Source organism: Dendrobates tinctorius, unplaced genomic scaffold (assembly GCF_039654945.1).
Source record: "Dendrobates tinctorius isolate UK_male_01 unplaced genomic scaffold, ASM3965494v1 ptg000030l, whole genome shotgun sequence".
In the NCBI taxonomy this organism is placed as follows: Eukaryota; Metazoa; Chordata; class Amphibia; order Anura; family Dendrobatidae; genus Dendrobates; species Dendrobates tinctorius.
In genome coordinates, this window is record NW_027361698.1 from 18570231 (window position 1) to 18592253 (window position 22023).

General features: G+C 40.4%; 1 protein-coding gene across 18 annotated transcripts in view; it reads left to right on the forward strand.

Moving 5' to 3' along the window:
• Positions 1 to 22023, forward strand: part of CAMK2D (calcium/calmodulin dependent protein kinase II delta) — a 288504-nt gene that overhangs the window by 229726 nt on the left and 36755 nt on the right. For 10 of the 18 annotated variants that reach the window (XM_073571881.1, XM_073571885.1, XM_073571890.1 and 7 more), the window contains exon 13: positions 7479 to 7516. In XM_073571881.1, the coding sequence (XP_073427982.1) occupies positions 7479 to 7516 (38 nt within the window). The remainder of the gene's footprint in view (positions 1 to 7478; positions 7517 to 22023) is intronic. The other 8 variants (XM_073571883.1, XM_073571889.1, XM_073571882.1 and 5 more) reach the window with 1 other exon arrangement.

Sequence of the window (22023 nt, forward strand, 5' to 3'; positions counted from 1 at the left end):
CTTGATGATTCCAGGTCTTTCTGTCAGTGTTCCTTAGCTCTCAGACAACTCTTCTAATTATTCTTTTCACTCCTCTGTCTGAAAGCATGCGGGGAGCACCCGGTCATGGCCGGTTTATGTTGAATTGATGTTCTTCCCACTTCTGGATTATGCCCCCAACAGTGCTCACTGGAACCTATAGTAGTTCAGAAATTATTCTGTAACCAATGCCATCAGTATTTTTTTCAACAATAGGGCTGCAAATTTCTTGAGACAGCTCACTGGTTTTACCCATCATGAAATGTTTCTTTTGTGGCCCCTTGGTAATGAGACACCTTTTTATAGACCATCAGTTGAACCAGCTGATATTATTTTTCAATCAGTGGCAGGATTGCTTTCTAATTAGTGATAGATTTCAGCTAGTGCCATGACTTTCTATGGCTTTTTGCACCTCTTTCTTCATGTTTTCAATACTTGTTCCCTGTGTCATTTCCCATAATTACACATAGCTTAATTTATGGACATCTATAGTTTGATGTCTTTGTGTGGATTGGATGGGTTGTTATCGACTTCTGGTGAGAATTTAATTAATGTCAATAGCACCTTTACACTACGTTCCCACTATTCAGATGTCACAGTGCTTTGGATACAGCATATTTTCGCTGCTTCCTAAACGCTGCATTCTATTTAATGCAGGTAAATACATGTGTGTTCACTGAACTGTGCAGATTTACCACATTCAATACATTCTATTGATGTCATTTCTGTTGTGGAGACTAGCGTTTCCGCAAAAGAAATTGACATTCTGCTGTCTTGAAAGACGCTTCACATGTCAGTTTCCATGGGTGAGCTGCACATTTACGTGTAGTGGACATAGGATTTCCAGAAATCCCGTCCCCTATGCTGTAACATTTGGCCTCTGCGGTTTTACCGCTGCTTAAATTCACAGCGTCAAAACCGCAGTAATGCCTGAACGTGAGAACGTACTCAGAGAAATTATATTTATTTAGAAAATTGGACCCAGTGTGGTCTTAAAATGGGGAAAAAAAGAACAAAAAAACAACATTTGTGAAATAAATATAGTAGCGGAAAACTACTTTAATATTAGATTGTAATATTTCAGGCGGTTATCTAAAGCAGTACACAACTGTAAAGACAGAGGCAGAGAAAATCCGGGCTAATGTGTTTGTTCCAATGCAAGTTAAGTCTTCAATAATTTCACTATACTGTCGCCAATATAAGTCCAAGTATTTTCTTTTTATGTGTTTTAATTATGTGCAATATTGGGAAACGCTATTATACAGTCATTTCCATTTTTAGTAGCCAAGCATTAATAAAAATGCTCCATACAGATATAGTAAGGTTCTGCCTGGGTGATTGAAAGAAGCAAATGCACCGATCAAAGTCCCTGTGCTTACCCATTCCCCACCAGTGCAAGACAATGCTACATTTAAAGCAGCTGGCCAGGCCGTATATAAATATTACTCTGGGGGTAATGGATGGAGTAAATGCTTTTTCGGTCTCTTCTCATCTTCCTCATCCTAATAAATCATTAATCGAGCACAGATTATTCTTTGACAGCATGAGCTTGATTCCTCTTTGAAACTGGGGTTCTCTATATTCTGACTGCTGCATCTGCTTCCCATTGCTACACCCGCCAGCTTCTAGTGCACTGCTCAATTAATCTACTTTTCTTCTCTCTGGAGTGTTTATTCTGATTAAATATATTTATGGAAGAATTGTTTCTGCACTGTTGTGAAGTGTTGCTGAATTATTCATCATTTCTCTGCTGAGTCAAAGAATATATTACATAAATGGCCATATTTATCAAATGCCATGTGTCCATTTGACTGAACTGTGACATTTAGTATACAATAGTACAGTGCAACAACTTACTAAAGGCTCAAACCAACTTACGTGGCACACCGACTAGCATACCAATGATAACACATACAGGTGCTTCTCAATAAATTAGAATATCATCAAAAAGTTAATTTATTTCAGTTCTTCAACACAAAAAGAGAAACTCATATATTATATAGAGTCAATACAAACAGACTGATCTATTCCAAGTGTTTATTTCTGTTACTGTTGATGATTATGGATTACAGCCAATGAAAACCCCAAAGTTATCTCAGTAAATTAGAATAATTAACAAAAAACACCTGCAAAGCCTTCCTAAGCATTTAAAAAGGTGATTGCTAAAGAAGCTGGCTGTTCACAGAGTGCTGTATCCAATCATATAAATGGAAAGTTGAGTGGAAGAAAAAAGTGTGGTAGAAAAAGGTGCACAAGCAACCGAGATAACTGCGGTCTTGAAAGGATTGTTAAGAAAAGGCCATTCAAAAATTTGGGGGAGATTCACAAGGAGTGGACTGATCCTGGAGTCATTGCTTCAAGAGCCACCACACCCAGACGTATCCAGGACATGGGCTCCAAGTGTCTCATTCCTTGTGTCAAGCCACTCATGACCAATAGACAACGCCAGACACATATTACCTGGACCAAGGAGAAAAAGAACTGGACTGTTGCTCAGTAGTCAAAGGTGTTGTTTTCAGATGATAGTACATGTTGTATTTCACTTGGAAATCAAGGTCCCAGAGTCTGGAGGAAGAGTGGAGAGGCACACAATCCAAGCTGCTTGAGGTCTAGTGCGAATTTTCCATAATCGGTGATGGTTTGGGGAGCCATGTCATCTGCTGGTGTAGGTCCATCGTGTTTTATCAAGACCAAAGTCAGCACAGCCATCTACCAGGAAATTTTAGAACTCTTCATGCTTCCCTCTGCCGACACACTTTTTAGAGATGCAAATTTCATTCTACAGCAGGACCTGGCACTTGTCCACTCTGCCAAAAGTACCAATACCTGGTTTAAAAACAACAGTATCACTGTGCTTGATTGGCCAGCAAACTCACTTGACCTTAACTCCATAGAGAATCTATGGGTTATTGTGAAGCAGAAGATGAGACACCAGACCCAACAATGCAGACGAGCTGAAGGCTGCTATAAAAGCAACCTGGGCTTCCATAGCACTTCAGCAGTATCACAGGATGATGGCTTCCATGCCACGCCGCATTGATACAGTAATTGGTGCAAATGTAGCCACGACCTTTTCGGTAGGGCAACATTTCAGGTTTTAAAATAATTTTTCAAGCTGGTGTCATAAAGTATTCTAATTTAGTGAGATAATGACTTTTGGGTTTTCATTGGCTGTAAGCCATAATCAACATTAACAGAATTAAACACTTGAAATACTGTAGATCACTCTATTTGTAATGACTCGATTTAATATGAGTTTCAATTTTTGTATTGAAAAACTGAAATAAATTAACTTTTTGATGATATTCTAATTTAGCGAGAAGCACCTGTATATACTGGGCCATATACTTAGCATACTGGGGTGGGTTTATCAATATGTTGCCACTTGAAAGCTTTAAAGAGAGAATCCTTTAATAATCTTCAGTTAGGTCTGCCATAGTTATCAAACATGAGACACATTTGTAAGCCACTTAAAGAGGTTGTCCACCTTTGATGACATTTTTTTAAATGCAGGTATTTGGGGCTAAATATCATTTTTGCAGTTTGATTAAAAATGTTCTACCGTTTGGTATTTACAGGCTTTTTTTCCATGCATATACAGTGGTTAGCAAAAGTATTCACCCTCACTACCCCTTGGCATTTTTTGTGTTTTGCCACCTCACTACCTGGAATTTCACTGTTTTTCGTGAGGGTTTTCATCAGTTCATGTAAAGAACAAGCCTAGAACCTTGAACATTTTTAGTTTTCTTTTTATTGTGAAGCAAATAGGACAAAATAACGGAAAACTTCAGTGTGCATAACTATTCACCCCTCCAAAGTCAGTACTTTGGATAAGTCTCTATGAGCTTTCCACATCTTGCCACTGGCATTTTTGGTCTTTCCTCAAGGTAAAACTTCTCCAAATCCTTCAAGTTAGATGGTTTCCTCTGGTGAACAACAATCTTCAAGTCTGACCACAGATTCTCAATTGGATTAGCCCCTTTCCGAAGGCAGGCGTAATAGTACGACAATGTCGGACACCCTCCCTTTTGATGTGGGCTCCGACGCTGAGCCCACATCTTTCCTGGCACGTCAGCTGTTTTGAATCGCGATCCACCCGTGGCTAGTAACCTGTTAAATGCCGCTGTCAAACTCTGACTGCGACATGTAACATGCACGCCGGAATACCGCCCATTGGTGACCCCGTCACGTGATCGAGGTTCACCAATGGATCGGCATGACAACCAGAGGTCTCCTGCAGACCCCTATGGTTGTCAATGCCGGATTGCTATGAGCGCCGCCCGGATGTTGGCGCTCATAGCAAGTGAGTAATTCTGCTACATAGAGGAGATCTGATCATCGTCTGTATGTAGCAGAGCCGATCGGGTTATGGCAGCTTCTAGTCTCCCATTGAGACCATTGAAGCATGCCAAAAGTAAAAAAAAAAAAAAAAAAAAAAAAAAAAAATGTTTTTAAAAATAAAAAAAATACAAAAGTTCAAATCACCTCACTTTAGCCCCATTCAAAATAAAATAATAAAATAAAATCAAACATACACATATTAGGAATCGCCCAATCTAGTAATAAAAAAAGGATTAACCCGATCGCTAAATGGCGTTGTGAGAAAAAAATTCAAAACACCAGAACTACATTTTTTTGGTCACCACAACATTGCATTAAAATGCAATAACAGGTAATCAAAAGACGCTACGTGTATCGGAAAATAGCGCAATTTTTTATTTTTTTTAACAAGGTTTGGAATTTTTTTTCACCACTTAGGTAAAAAAGAATCTAGACATGTTTGGTGTCTATGCACTCGCAATGACCTGGAGAATCATAATAGCAGGTTAGTTTTAGCATTTAGTGAACATACTGTATGAAAGTTAATTAGAAATGTAAGCTCAAAAATTCAATATGGGTTTGAAGGGAGCATTACTAAACCAATCATAAATAAAATACAACCTTTATTGGACCTTATCTCAAAACAGGACAACCACACAGAAAACCAACAAATAACCGTGTCACCTATTTTGGCCCTACACTGGGGCCCTGATAGCAGCTACCTACCAGCGGAGGTTAGCACCCTACACACAGTCGAGATTGGCGCCCCCGCTCCACGATGGCTGACCCTATTACTCCTGAATGACCCTGGACTGGTGCAGCACACAGTCACCCATTTAACCAGGAAGGGAGTGTAAAGGTGTCGCCGATATGAGTAGGTTATTAGGCAACAATAGAAAAAGTGCAAACAAGGTGCTGTAAACACAAGACATAAAGTGACATGTGCAGACAAATGAGTACCTGACTGTACTGTTCCCTGTGACTGTGAACACCTTCCTGTCAGCAGAGGTTGGCACCCTACTGGTCAGCGGAATGGCGCCCCCGCTCCACGACGGCTATCCCTTAAGTCCCTGATATGACTGATAAATCAAATAAGGATAGCAAAAACTAGATAACCAGACGGTTCATTTTAACCCATTAGTCCATTATTGACTCATATGAGAAAAAGTATAATTCATATTGATAACAGTAGAAGGGTATTCAAGGTTAGTAGTTGATGAAGTGAAACCTCAACGCGTTTCTCCTATCCGGATCATCAGGAGGTGGATAATCAGCTGATCATTACAAATGCTGGTTGTAATGTAACAAAATAAATAAAAAGCCAAAGGGGTGAATACTTTCGCAAGCCACTATAGCTTTGATTTGGCGATAAGAATTAGAAACTTTCCCATTGGACATTGAGAATGAGCCCACTGATGGATTCTCAGTTATCCTATTCTGTAGTCAGCAATAGACAGTACAACACAGAGGCTATAGAAGGCAAACTGTGGAAAATTTTTAATGAACCCACTTACAAAAATTATTTTTAGCCAGAAATACATGCATTTTAGTAATAATGAAAAAAAATTGTGACGAAGGTGATCTGATCATCGCCTGTATGTAGCAGAGCCGATCGGGTTATGGCAGCTTCACTGTTGAAGCATGCCAAAAGTAAAAAAAGAAAAGTTCAAATCACCCCCCCTTTTGCCCCATTTAAAATAAAACAATAAAAAAATCGAACACACACATATTTGGTATCGCCGTGTTCAGAATTTCTCGATCTATCAATATAAAAAATAAATAACCCGATCACTAAACGGTGTGACGAGAAAAAAATTCAAAGCGCCAGTTTTTTGGGTCGCCACAACATGGCATTAAAATGAAATAACGGATAATCAAAAGATTGTATCTGCACTAAAATGGTATCATTAAAAACGTCAGCTTGGCGCGCAAAAAATAAGCCATTACCCAACCTGAGATCACGAAAAATGGAGATGCTACGGGCATCGGAAAATGGTGCTATTTATTTTTTTTTTATAAACATTGGAATTTTTTTTCACCACTTAAATAAAAAAGAACCTAGACATGTTTGGTGTCTCTGAATTCATAATGACCTGGAGAATCATAATGGCAGGTTAGTTTTACCATCTAGTGAACATGATGAAAAAAGCAACTGTGGGATTGCACTTTCTTGCAATCTCACCGCACTTGGAATTTTTTTTCCAGTTTTCCAATACATGATATGCTAATACCAATGGTATCGTTCAAAAGTACAACTCGTCCCTCAAAAAACAAGCCATCATATGGCCATTTTTACCAAAAAAGGTTATGGCTCTGGGAAGAAGGGGAGTGAAAAATGAAATGCAAAACCAAAAATAGCTCTGGTCTTAAGGGGTTAAGACATCCCAGGCTTGAGATTTGAGAATGGCTTGTTACTCAGGAAATACCTGTAGTATATAAAGCTAGAATACATTTAGGGCACTCCCAAATTTCAAAGAAAACCTACAAAAATGGAAGCGAAAGGCTCAATGAAAAATAACTTTTATTTGTAATTCATCAAGAAACATGAAAGACATGATTAAAAACCTGCAATAAGAGAGTGTGGAACACAGGGATCTATACCACCCAGGAATAAGATCAGAATGACAGCAAGATTACAAATGTACGACACACGATGTACAAAATGACCATATTATTATATGGAAAGTGTCCAAGTGACTTGGTCAAATATAAGGAAATGAATGGGGCCCAAAAGTGTATGAAACACCAGTACAAATATTGATGTATGTAATGGATAAGAAAGAGACCAAAACCCCAACTTGTGTTTTACGTAACCCCTGAAAGAAGCGAATGCGAAACGTGCATTGGGGTTTTGGTCTATTTTACAATAAACTGATTAATAAAATTCGTTGTGACCTATGGAGTGCAGATCACACATTTGTTTCTCGTGATATTGCCATTGATAAATGAGTCATTTATGGCACATGTAAAATCTTGTGTTTTCATCTACTATTTACATTAAAGTCAGGTCTTTTTTTATTGATCATGAGTTTGGTTATTGGCTTCTCTACTCTTCCTATTAACATATTTTTCCAGCCAATCTGTGACTTTAATGATATTTTGTACTGTACCCCTAATATAAAACTCCCATTTGTTTGCAGCAGCGAGAAGTTTATTGAAGAAACCTGATGGAGTGAAGGTAAGTTATGCAACGTAAAACTCGGTCCTTCATATTTCCAGGATTCTTTCAGCTGTAGCCGCATGAACCCTACCGGTTTTGGAAATGTCATCACTGAGGTGTCCTAATGATGGAATGGCAGGGACACTTTACTAATTCTTCATTTTTGTCATATAAAATACTTGATTGCATGTAGAGTATCCGACTGTAGATCATTAGGTAATAAGCTTAACCCTGTACACCTGAGGCCATATTGTATTTTTTCACTTTTTTAACTGGATGTCAGTGTGGATATATTACATATTTGTTTTTATCGATCTTTTGATTTTAGTTGTCCTTTATTAGAAGCTATATGGCATAAGTCTAAGCACTTGCTAATGAGCTCCTTGCCTGTAGAGACTGAAAAGAATGGTTTATGCTTAGCCACAAATGTGTCTTGTATAGTAGGGCGATTTTATAATTTCCAAATTTTCTGTGTTAACACACAATGGCTGTTGTATGCTGTGATTGCTGAGGGAAACAGCCATGTGTGGCTTTCTTACAGCTTCTCAGAGCAACCGAAGATCATAAGAAGTTGCTTACCATTTCATAATAGGGGCTTGCAGATTAGACGTCTGGAGGGCTGCCTTATGTTATTCATGTTAACAGACCCGAACTGCTGCAGAACCTCTCTAAAAGAGGAAAGGATAGGCCCATTTCTTTAGGTGAGAAATGCCTAATGAAAGGGATTGTCCAAGACTACGATCAGAACGGTAAGTGTCTGACAATCTGCACCAGCTCCCATTCCCTTTAATAGTAGCTGAACTGCAGTACCTGAGAATGGCCACTACATAATGTATGGTGCTGTGGTGTTCCGGCTCTGAACACTATGTATATTTGGTGGCTGCAGAACCTGCTAGCGGCTGGTCAGTGGGGGTGAAGTGTGTCGGACCTGCACCGGTCTAATATTGATGATGTCTTCAATAACCTAGTCCTGGTCAACCTCTTTAACACATTTCTCAACTTATGCATGTGCACACAGGTGCTGCTGAATGTATCTATTTTAGATATGAGCTCCAGATATTTTCAGCATATGTATACGAGTGACAGGAACATTAACACTTACTGATTCCATATGCGCCGCACAATTGGACCAGCAGGCTAGAATTAACAAGCTACTATTGTATCGCATTAATGGACCCTCTTTATAATTCAAGTAATCCTGCTTTTTTTTTACCCACCTATAGTTGTGTTTCTGGGCTCCACCTCATGGCCCTCCAACAGATACTGTATTCAGGATTTCCTTCGTATTACCCAGGTGATAATTTCATCACTTCTACAATACTATTGCTATGTTTACACGGAGTTTTTTGCCTCTGCGGATTTTGTAGTGAAAACCGCAGATAAATCTCTGCGGTTTGCCTGCGGTTTTGCCCTGCGGTTTTACACCTCATAATCAATGAGGTGTGAAACCGCAGCGATTCTGGACAAAAGACTTGCCATGCTGCGGATTGTAAACCGCAGAAAAATCTGCAGCATGTGCACAGCGTTTTCCAGTTTACCATTGAAAACAATGGTACTGTACAACGCAGCTAAATCTGCTGCAGACCCGCAGCTGCAGAAACGCTGCGGATCCGCAGCAGAATCCGCACCATGTGCACATACCCTAAGGGAATCCTAAAAGCAGGATCTGTTGCTGGCACTTGAGAACTGAAATTGGGGAACAATGGCCTAAAGGATATTTTAAGGGCTGTTTTTCAAAATGCACAACATAAATTATAGATTGATGATTAGAAAATGAAGTAACTAACGCTATTATGGCAGACTATATATAATCCGTGACATGTAATGGCATTGGGTGACAAATGTGAGTTACATAAATGTATTCAGCTCTTTTCTATTCAACAATAATAAAAGCAGGGTTGTGATACAGTTTGTTAAAGGAGCCTAGTCTGACATTGCCAGCTTGTCCTGGTGATAGATCGGCCTATTGCTATGTCACATATCAAAGATACTGCTGGGGGCAGCGTCAGATTAGCCTAACTTCATCAGCTCTGGAAACAGTTTCTCTTAATGAAATGCCAGAAAAATACCAGTATGAAGCAACTAATAGAGTCCCTATGCAATTGCTACAAACATTCTCTCCTAACTTGGAAGGAAAATTCTCCAAATCTTCCCTACTCCTTTTCGATATCACGCTCGTATTCTGAGCATTTATTGTCTGGGGTAGAGGAGAGTTGTACCAAGATACTGATCATGTAGTATATGGATTGACAAAAGAATAGTTACAGTTGATACCAGAAGTTTATATACACTATATAAAAAGATAGATCTGCATGTTTTTCTCAATATTTGACATGAAATCAGAATAAACCTTTCCCGTTTTAGGTCAATTAAGATTACCAGAATTATCAATATTTGCCAAATGCCAGAATAATGAGAGAGAATGTTTTAAGGCATTTTTATTACTTAGTGCAACATCTGAGTTAATTAGAGAGACACCTGTGGATGTATTTTAATGCAAACCTGAAACACACTGCTTCTTTGTGTAGCATCATGGGAAAGTCTCAAGACATCCGTCAAGATATCAGGAAGAGAATCGTGGACTTGCACAAGTCTGGCTCATCCTTGGATACAATTTCAAGACACGTGAAGGTGCCTCGTTCATCTGTACAATTATACTCAAGTACAAACAACATGAGAATGTCCAGCCGTCATACCGCTCAGGAAGGAGATGGGTTCTGTGTCCCAGAGATGAATGTGCTTTTGTCCGACATGTGCATATCCACCCAATGACAAAAGCAAAAGACCTTGTGAAGATGATGGCAGAAGCTGGTAAGATTTTGTCAATATCCACAGTGAAACAAGTACTGTATCAACATGGGCTGAAAGACCACTCTGCAGGAAGAAGAAATTACTCCAAATAAAACATTAAAAAAAATAGATTAATGTTTGCAAATGCACATAGGAACAAATACCTTAATTTTTGTAGACATGTCCTGTGGTCTGATGAAACATTGAACTTTTTGGACATAATGACCATCGATACGTTTGGAGGAAAAAGGGAGAAGCTTGGAAGCCTAAGAACACCATCCCAACTGTGAAACACGGGGGTGGCAATATCATGTTGTAGGGCTGTTTTGCTGAAGGAGGGACTGGTGCACTTCACAAAATAGATGACAGCATGAGAAAAGAAGATTGTGGCAATACTGAAGGAACATCTCAAGACATCAGCCACAAAGTTAAAGCTTGGGCGGAAATGGGTCTTCCAATTGGACAATGACCCAAAGCATACTTCCAAAATGGTAACAAAGTGGCTTAAAGGGAACCTGTCCCCCCCCCCCAGGCGTTTTTAAGTAAAAGAGCCACCTTGTGCAGCACTAATGCTGCATTTTTGGGACGCAGAATGAACAAAAACCAGCGTTTCATGAATTTCTTTCGGGGGGGTGCGTTTACACCGTTCCGCGTGCGGTAAAATTGATAAAGCGGTTTTATTCTTCGGGTCAGTACGGTTACAGCGATACCTCATTTAGGTCGTTTTTTTATGTTTTTGTCGGTTTTATGCAATGAAAACTATTTTATATAAAAAATAATTATTTTTGCATCGCTTTATTCTGTGAGCTATAACTTTTTTATTTTTTCGCTGATGATGCTGTATTGTGGCTCGTTTTTTGCGGGACAAGATGACGTTTTCAGCGGTACCATGGATATTTATATGCGTCTTTTTGATCGCGCGTTATTACACTTTTTGTTTGGCGGTATGATAATAAATCATTATTTTTTGCTTCGTTTTTTATTTTTATTTTTTAAGGGGTTCGCTTAAAGGGTTAACTAATGGGACAGTTTTATAGGGCTGGTCATTACGGACGCGGCGATACCTTATATGTGTACTTTTATTGTTTTTTTTTTTTTTATTATTTCCAAAAAATGGATTTATTGGGGGAATATTTTTTTTTTTTTTTCTAATTTATTTGGCGATTTTTTTAAATTTATTTTTACATTTTTTTTAAATTTTTTTTTTACTTTATTACATAGTCCCAGGTGGGACATCACTGTCCTGTGACAGATCGCTGATCTGTCACATCACAGATCACTGTGACAGATCAGCAATCTGTCACAGGCATTGAAGCAGACTTCCTCTTGCCTGCGCTTTGCAGGCACTGAGGAAGCCAGCTTCCTCAGGTCCCCGAAGGCCCCCGTCGCCATCTTGGATTCGGGGGCCTGGAGGATAGGAGCCCCCCGCAGCAGCGCTGCACTTTGCGCTGCCGTGGGGGGCTCAGGGAAGCACGGAGGGAGCCCCCTCCCTCCCGATGCTTCCCTTTAACTCCCGGTACACCGCGATCATGTTTGATCGCGGTGTGCAAGGGGTTAACGTGTCGGGGGCGGTCCGTGACCGCCCCTGACACACAGTGCCGGGTGTCAGCTGTGATAATCAGCTGACACCCGGCCGCGATCAGCGGCGCTCACCACGTGGGCGCCGCTGATCGCGGTAGACGTACTATCCCGTCCACGGTCATACGGGCCCGGGTACCGTGGACGGGATAGTACGTCGGATGTCAGGAAGGGGTTAAGGATACCAAAGTTAATGTTTTGGAGTGGCCATCACAAAGCCCTGATCTCAATCCTATTGAAAATGTATGGGCAAAGCTGAAAAGGCAGGTGTGAGCAAGGCAACCTACAAACCTCGATCAGTTACACCAGTTTTGTCAGGAGGAATGGGCCCAAATTCCAATCAATTATTGCGAGAAGCTTGTGGAAGGATATCCCAAACGTTTGACCCAATCATTCAGGGCTATGGTACCAAATACTACTGAAATGTATGTAAACTTTTGACTTTGCAGTAAGTAATAAACATGTCTTAAAACATTATTTTTCTCATAATTCTGGCTTTTGGCAAATATTAATAACTATGATAATCCTAATTGACCTAAATCTGGATAGGTTTATTCTGATTTCATGTCAGATACTGAGAAAAACATGCATATGTGTTTTTTTTTGTTTTGTTTTTTTTTATATATATATATATATATATATATAGTGTGTGGAAACTTCTGGCTTCAACTATATTTTGACAAGTGACCATGACATAATAGTATAAAGCTCTGTGACAGATTTCTTACATACCACAATCCATCCCATGGCTAGTAACCACAGGTAGTCATTTCTTAATATCCTTACTCATTTATTGTTTTTGTCCCCCTTTTTTCTGAGTGCTCAATCTAGAAAAGGAAGTCAAGTTTGTGTACTCAAATGATGGTGAGGACATTTGCTAATTGCTTGCTCCTAACACTCTACAGTAGAGTGGTTGTGCTTGAGCTGTGTCTATAAAGTTCATGCTTCCACCTAGCTTTTGTTTGGCTGTCCACAATGATTTTCCAGTCCGTTTACTATTGCTTATCCGACTTTTGTACCTGTAATTTCTGTATTTTAAAGGAAACCTGTCACGTTATACATGCCGTCCGATCTGTTGACAGCATTGTACTCGTTTAGAGAAGGAGAAGTTAAGCAGAATGAGCAGATTTTGTTGGACAGATGCAGTACAACTTGTATGTCGTTCGTTGAAATCCCTGGTGTTTTTGTACATGTCCAGTCAAATGGGCGGTCCTACTAGTGATTGGTCATATTCCAGGTATGCCTGTGCATGCAGAGATAACTGTCAGTCACTGATTAGGACCACGCACTGGACTCGTACGCACTTCAACACGAGATTTCAGTTAATAAAATGCAAGTGTTACTGAAACTGCTCTATAACAACATGGCTGTGCTCATCAGATGCCATTTTTAACATGACAGGTTATCTTAAGAGGTTATTTTTAACTTTTAAAGTATTAGCGTATCACTAGGTTATGCTTTCACTATAGGATCAGTAGATGTTTGGCCCTCCACAAATCCCGAGAATGAGAAGCATTTTCAAAGATCGTGCAAATACACCAAAATCTTTAGAACTAGGCAGACACAACCACTATACTGTCCTCATACACATTAGCAGGGCGTGCAATGAGACATGTAGCTAAACCCCCTGTCTTCTTTAAGAAAAGAGGCTGTAAAATTGTAACCTTTTATTGATTGCAGATGTGACAGGAAAGGGTGAAACTATAGGATGCAATAACAGGAGCATTTCAGAATATATAACTGCACAGAGCATAAAATACAGATCGTCTGCAATACACAGTAACATGAGGTAATACATAGGTAACATGAGGTAATACATAGGTACCATGAGGTAATACATAGGTTCCATGAGGTAATACATAGGTAACATGAGGTAATACATAGGTACCATGAGGGAATATATAGGTAACATGAGGTAATACATAGGTACCATGAGGTAATACATAGGTACCATGAGGTAATACATAGGTACCATGAGGTAATGCATAGGTACCATGAGGTAATGCATAGGTACCATGAGGTAATGCATAGGTAACATGAGGTAATACATAGGTACCATGAGGGAATATATAGGTAACATGAGGTAATACATAGGTACCATGAGGTAATACATAGGTACCATGAGGTAATGCATAGGTACCATGAGGTAATGCATAGGTACCATGAGGTTATACATAGCTGATGATTACCTATTTAATACAACAAACGTTATAAACACAGGATTATAACACCTAGATAGTGCTTACCAACTATGCTTAGAGCAGGCTGTTTAAGAAGCATGAAGAACACGAATGGTGTAGTCTCTCCTAAGACACATAGAGGAATAATGGCTGCTGTTCCCCTCATAGGGTCATAAACAAGACTATGATGTAACAGGAACAATCCCACAATACATTGCAAATTAAACTAGAATCTATGCATTAAACGGCCAGCAGGTGGTGCTGTTACCTTACAGTATGAAATATGTGAAGGATTAATACACACAAAAATACAATGTCTGTAATAATCAAAGACATAGAAAATGACTAGACCTTCTAGACAGCAATTATGTGGCTGGATAGAGCAATCACAATTGAAGTGTTAAGGTTTTTTTCCCATTTTATTCAGTGATTTATATTGCTATGAAAAGCAATCCCTTTTTGATTAGTGATTATGCAACTTCTGGGACTTCATGACCTTGAGAAAAAAGGGGAGGCAGCAGAAGTATGTTTACGTATAGGTTTGGACAGTGGGGCCCACAGCACTGCTATGCAATGCTATGAATCTTTTAGACTCTTAGGATTAGTGGTCATAAAATGGTGGCTTGTCCTATTGCTATATCATCTTTAAAATGGGACACCCCACCACCACCACCTCAAGGCTGGAAACTTGCATAACGTACTTCAATGTAAAGTTTTGTAAAATTTCTTGCACAAATGATGGGAGGGTCCAAATACTATGCACATATTCTGTGTTTGTTAGAGATCCCTGTTAGAGATCCCCACTACTGGTCCAGTCTTTACTCACAGACTGACTGTAGGAATGATGTCCCGTTGGCAGCACTGCATCCAATCACTGGGCTCAGCAGTGCATACTGTCTACATCAGCAGTGCATGCGATCTACATTGGCAGAGCCCAATGGTTGGCTTCAGCAGTTAAGAGCTCTGTAGACGTGAAGTAACTGCTGCAGGTGATCAAAAAAGACTGCAGTAGCTACGGATAGGCAGCGCTGAACTTGGGGAGGGTGAGTAAAACCTCAGTTTATTTTTATGCCTCTAAGTCTTTAGAGTTTTAATGTTAAAACAAGACAACCCATCTGATAAGGAAAGACTCAAGCAAGCCACTGTTTCATGATTGAGAAGCCTACCTTGTAGATCAGGTCTAGTACTATTTCACTGTTGGCTTTATTCACGTTGGTATCATGGGTTCCTTTCTTGTAGAGGCTGTGATTGATCAGTTGTGATTTATTTTGTACTGGATCTTGGGGTTATTGGGTTCTTTTTTTTTTTTTTGGACAAGAGTAATGTTCTTACTGTCAAAGACCAATGAAAACAAGAGTCAGTCTGTTCAAACCAAGTACAGGCACTCTGTGCACCCTTGGCATGGTGTATTCCCACCTACTTGCTTTTCCTCTCGCTCAACCCTCCTCTTTGATTGGCTTTAGAACCAAAGAAGGATGGAGATAAATAGAAAACTAGAAGGTGGCAAGGTTCAAGTAAATGTTTGGCCACACCACGGGTGCACCAAGCGCCTGTACTAGGTTTCATCAGTCATTTTGTGCTGACAGTCTCTCTTTAACATGAATGATACTGAGCAGATTCCAAAGACGGTTTTCCAACTACCTGATATCGACATAAGAGTTCATAACAATAATTGGCTAGTGTGAAAAAAGCTCATTAAATAAGTTTATAAAAGCAAATAATTGTAAATCATGAATGGTCTCTATAGAAACACTGAACACTCCTGTTACTAAATCTCACACTAATAAAGTTTTATCTGTGATGAGCGTATAATCCAAAAGGAGACCATATAGATTAGATTATTTTGGTTCATTTTTAATTATGTAATTGCTCTCATTAGTCACAAATTTAGGATAAAGAGGGCGGAGCACAAGTGAGCGCTTTCCGTCATTTGCATGAGCTGGCTGTATAGTGTAGGAGCGTCCTGCTCAGTGTATTGGCGGCAGCTCATAAAGAGACTAATTCACTGATCGACCCTGCTGCCAGGCGGACCGCTCGGTGGCCGTGAGAATGCAACTCACATGCTGTGTGGGTACTACTAAAGAATATGGCTATTCGATACTTTGCCTGATATGTTTCATTAGTAGTTTGGAAAATACCGATGTGTAAACCTACCATGAGACCCTCAACAACTGTTTTTTTTTTTTTTGTTTTGTTTTTTTTTTGTGTTTTTTTAACTCATATTTTGTGTGCTAATGGCACAAATTTCCATTTTTAGTACCCAAGCAAATGGATCAGTCACTCTAATTCCCAAAATTGTCAACGGAAGGATTTTAGTTTCCATGCCTTTTGTAATATCTCAAAATGCCAACGTATATAAAATCTGCAAGTTCTTCCATCCTTTTTCCTTACACATCGAGATGAAAAATGCATTTGTTTCACTCAGTGGTCACATCTATGACCATGGAAATATTCTCCCTACAGTTTGTCACCAATTCACGTCCCTGGCACTATCGAGACCCTGCCAATTGGTTTATACCTTTAAAAAATATGATATGTCGCGCAATATATTTTGACAATGTTTCGGCCTAAATGTTGAATTAGCCGTATAAAAGAGCCTGACATGTTAAAATGCAAAGTGGTAATGAAAGTAAAATGTACACTTTTGCATGGACAGCTTTGCAGGCTATGTAAATGCATTGCATATGCATGTGCTAAGTTACGGACATGCACAGTGTGTGTTTATACACTATATGATATGAACATTAAAGTGTATGTTTGGGTTTTATAAATGTCAAACTAGTAAAAGTAGTTTCCCACAAAATGAGAGAAGTTGTGGTTTTGGGCACCAAAAATAAATCCTAATACTAAGTGAAAGTTATTGTTATGTAACTGAATTCCTGTTGATTTCCTTAGAACAGTAACTCTAGTAAAATACATTTTGACCGGACACACACAAAAAATAAAGCCTGGTAAACGTACTGTGCCTTAATTAAAGGGGTTCTTTTCTTTAAAAAATGTTCTATTTTAATAGGGACTCCTCAGAAAAAGGTCAATATGATGTGTTCTCCGGATGGGATGTAATATATGGAGGAAACTTTGCAGAAAGTGTTCAAATTTTGTAGCGGCGCCCCCACAAGGAATATGAGGCATTACACAGTGTGCACTCAATTCAATTGATTGTGTAATGCAGAAGAGAAGTCTTGTAGAGCTATGAATGCTCTTGCAAATGCTCTCTAGTCCGGCCTAGAGATTAGGATGCAAAAGTGGTCTAAAAATGTAAAATTCTCTAAGAGGGAATGGAAAAATGTGATGTTTAAACTGAACAACTAATTTAAGTGACTCTTTTGAGCTGTAATGTACATGAGTTGGAAGTCATTTGCTGACAACGTCGTGAAATTCATCCTCTGTATATCACTGTATATATGGTCCCAGACCGATCTCTAGATGTACGAGACATCATATCACAATGAGCCAGATATATGATCCCACCTTAAAACGATTGCATTTGCTAGTGGTTTTGGTATATCCTGACATTTTGACAAGTTATTAGTGATGAGCGAACGTGCTCGAATAATATGTTCGAGTCCCCGCGGCTGCATGATTTGTGGCTGTTAGACAGTTTCAACACATGTAGGGATTGCCCAACAAACAGGGAATCCATGCATGTGTTGTGAATCATGCAGCCGCGGGGACTCAAACATATCATTCGAGCATGCCCAAGATGCTGATATTTCGCTCATCACCATTAGTTATTGTGTCAGGGAACAAAGGATCATTTCTCAATAATGAAAAAAGTGAAATGTAACCTGCCCAAGTATTATACGCTGAAAACTAATAATCATCTATGCTGCTGCTTTATTACAAAAGATAAAGGAGTGCTCCTATTTTACCATTTTTTTTTTTTGGTGAAGGGATTTGTCACATGAGCTGGGACCGTTATTTTATATTGAAAGACAAGATTCCAATGAGATTTAAAGCCATCTTAAATGGGTTGTCCAGTGCGATATGCATAATCTCTGCCACATGCCGACTGGGCATAGCAACTCTGAAATAATAATAATAAATTTTATTTCTATAACGCCGACATATTCCGCAGCACTTTACATTTCAGAGGGGACTTGTACAGACAATAGACATTACAGCATAACAATAATCACATAGATCATAACAGATACCAAGAGGAATGAGGGCCCTGCTCGCAAGCTTACAATCTATGAGGAAAAAAGGGGAGACACGAAAGGTGAGTGGTAACAGTTGCCCTGATTTGTATGGACCAGCCATAATGTTAAGTTTGTAACAGTACAGATGCAGAGGCCTAATGGATGCATAAAGCATGTGGGAACATGATGCGGGGAACCTGGTTATGGTAAAAACTTTTGGCTGTGCCACATAGGGATAGATTAGGTTAATGTGTTGAGGCGGTAGGCCAGTCTGAATAAATGCATTTTCAGGGCATGCTTAAAATTGTGGGGATTGGGGACTAATCGTATTGACCTGGGAAGTGCATTCCAAAGAATTGGCGCAGCACGTGTATAGTCTTGAAGACGGGAGTGGGAGGTTCTGATTATTGAGGATGCTAACCTCAGGTCATCAGCAGAACGGAGGGCGCGGGTAGGATGGTATACTGAAACACGGGAGGAGATGTAGGGTGGTGCTGAGCCATGAAGAGCTTTGTGGGTGAGGGTAATAAGTTTGTACTGGATTCTGGAGTGGATGGGTAGCCAGTGTAATGACTGGCACAAGGTAGAGGCATAGGTGTAACGATTAGCGAGGAATATGATCCTGGCAGCAGCATTCAAGACAGATTGGAGGGGGGAGAGTTTGGTAAGAGGGAGACCGATTAGAAGGGAGTTACAATAGTCGAGACGAGAATGAATAAGAGAAACAGTAAGAGTTTTTGCGGAGTCAAAAGTAAGAAAAGGTCGAATTCTAGAAATGTTTTTGAGGTGCAGATAACAAGAGCGAGCCAGTGATCGTATGTGGGGGACAAAGGAAAGCTCAAGTATGACCCCAAGACAGCGGGCATGTTGCTGGGGAGTAATAGTGGAACCACACACGGAAATGGCAATGTCGGGTATAGATACATTAGTAGCAGGAGGAAACACAAGGAGTTCAGTCTTTGACAGGTTCAGTTTCAGATATAGTGAGGACATGATGTTAGACACAGCATTTAGACATTTGCCGGTGTTTTCTAGAAAGGCTGGCGTGATGTCAGGAGAAGAAGCGTATAATTGGGTGTCGTCAGCATAGAGATGGTACTGGAAACCAAATCTACTGATTGTTTGACCAATAGGGGCAGTATACAAAGAGAAGAGGATGTGGCCTAGAACTGATCCTTGAGGAACCCCAACAGTAAGGGGAAGATGAGAGGAGGAGGAACCAGCAAAAGATACAGTAAAGGAGCGGTCAGAGAGATAGGAGGAGAACCAGGTGAGAATGGTGTCCTTGAGGCCAATGGAACGGAGCATAGTGAGGAGGAGCTGATGAGCCACAGTGTCGAATGCTGCAGAGAGATCCAAGAGAATTAGCATGGAGCAATGACCATTTGAGTTAGCTGTTAGTAGATCATTAGAGACTTTAGTGAGGGCAGTTTCAGTAGAGTGTAAAGAGCGGAAACCGGATTGGAGAGGGTCGAGAAGAGAGTTATCAAAGAGATAGCGGATAAGACGGGAGTGGACCAGGCGTTCCAGGAGTTTAGAGATGAAGGGAAGATTAGAGACAGGTCTATAGTTAGCGGCACAGTTTTGGTCGAGGGATGGTTTTTTAAGCAGTGGATGTATGACGGCATGGTTAAATGAGGAGGGAAAGATACCAGAAGAGAGAGGTTAAATATTTTAGTTAGGTGGGTGACAGCAGGGGAAAGGGGCTGGAGTAGATGTGATGGAAATGGGTCACAGGTGCAAGTGGTTGGGCGAGAAGATGCAAGGAGCCTGCTTACATCTTCTTCTGTGACTGGTTCAAAGTCAGAGAGTGAGCTAGATGCAGTGGGGGAGGGAGGACAGTGCATGGTATGAGGTGATTGGGAGATAATTTCCTGTCTGATCTGGTCAATTTTTTCTTTGAAGTAATTGGCCAGATCGTCAGCTCGAAGCTCCGTGGTTGGGGCCTGTACTCTTGGGTTGAGTAGAGAATGAAAAGTGTCAAAGAGACCTTTAGGGTTATTGGACAGTGAAGTGATGAGGGTGTTGAAATAGGTTTGTTTTGAGAGGTGAAGGGCAGTGTTGTATGTTCGAAGCATAAATTTATAATGGATGAAATCTTCAGGTAGGTTGGATTTTCTCCACAGACATTCGGCGCACCTGGAGCACCGCTGCAAGAAACGTGTTTGCAGGGTGTGACAGGGTTGTCGCCGTCTGTGTTGTGGTGTTCTATGTATAGGAGGAGCAAATTCATCCAGGGCACTTTGAAGTGTTTCATTGTAATGCTTCAATGCAGAATCAGGACATGGAAGGGAGGAGATAGGGGCCAATGAAGACTGCAAGTTCTTCATAAGTTTCTGGGTGTTAATGGCCTGTATGTTTCTATAAATATGGACAGTGGGGGTGACCTGAGCAGCCTGGCAGTTCTTGATAGAGAATGAAAGAAGGTTGTGGTCAGAGAGCAGGAGAGGGGAGTTTGCAAAATCATCCACTGCACAAAGCCGAGAGAAGACCAAGTCGAGGGAGTTTCCGTCTTCATGCGTTGGAGAATTAGTAAGCTGCAAAAGGCCAAATGAGGAGGTTAGAGATAAAAGGTGAGTAGCAGATGGGGAAAGGGAAAGAGCAATGGGGATGTTGAAATCACCCATGATGAGGGTAGGGATGTCACAGGAGAGAAAATGTGGAAACCAAGTGGCAAAATGATCCAGGAACTGATGGGAGGGGACGGGAGGACGATATACCACCGCCACTCGCAAGGAGAAGGGGGTGTAGAGTCTGACGGCATGGACCTCAAAAGAAGGGAAGACAAGTGAGGGTACTTGAGGGATAACCTGAAAGGTAGATTTTGATGATAGGAGCAGACCAACGCCTCCACCTGCTCTATTGTCTGATCTTGGGGTATGAGAGAAGTGTAGTCCCCCGAATGAAAGAGCAGCAGCAGCGGTAGTGTCTGGCTGCTGGATCCAGGTTTCAGTAAGAGCCAGGAGGTTAAGAGAATTAGAAGGGAAAAAGTCATGAGTGAAGGAGAGTTTGTTACACAATGAGCGAGAATTCCAAAGTGCACAGTTAAGAGAGACAGATGGCATGCAGGGAATATTAATAAGATTAGAGGGGTTTCTGAGTGTAGCAGTTGGGGGGTTTGACTTTCTATAACATGGGGGACCAGGGTTGGGAGCAATGTCTCCTGCAACTAGGAGAAGGAGGATAGAAAGAGTGAGCAGATGGTTAAGTGATTTGTGAGAGCGTCTCTGATGTTGAATGGTGGGACTGAATGGATCTGTGCTGTGTAGCAATGTGAAAAGAGCGTGAGTGCTATACATAGGAGAGGAAAGGAGTGAGGGGCCAATACGGACGGAGTGTAGACAGTTAATACCAGGGCGGTGGATGTGTGTAAATGCAGCGGCCAGGATATAAATTAGACAAATGCATATGGTGAATATTTGGGGTTGCCCAAATGTACAGGGAATAGATTTATTTGTCTTACCTGTCACCTGCCCTGTCTAACTGCCATGTTATAACTGCCAGCGTACTTTGATGCATGTACTTAGATTACATGTTCATAAATGCCTTCCCCAGGCTAGCTCTGAATTTATAGAAGGCCACTTCTAAGATCTTCCTTTTTTTTTTTCTCTCATTACTCGTTAGCAATCAATCAAACTAAGTTAGGACAGCAGGACACAATAAATGTATTTAGCAGATAAACAAGTGTCCAGGCCTACATGGATCATAAACCACTTTGAAAAGTTACTTGACCTCAATAGCATAAGGGGACAAGCAGGGTGAGTTGAAATAACTATATACCATTATATATGCTGCAAAGATGAATGATAGAGGTTGGACACATGCAGGATTCAGT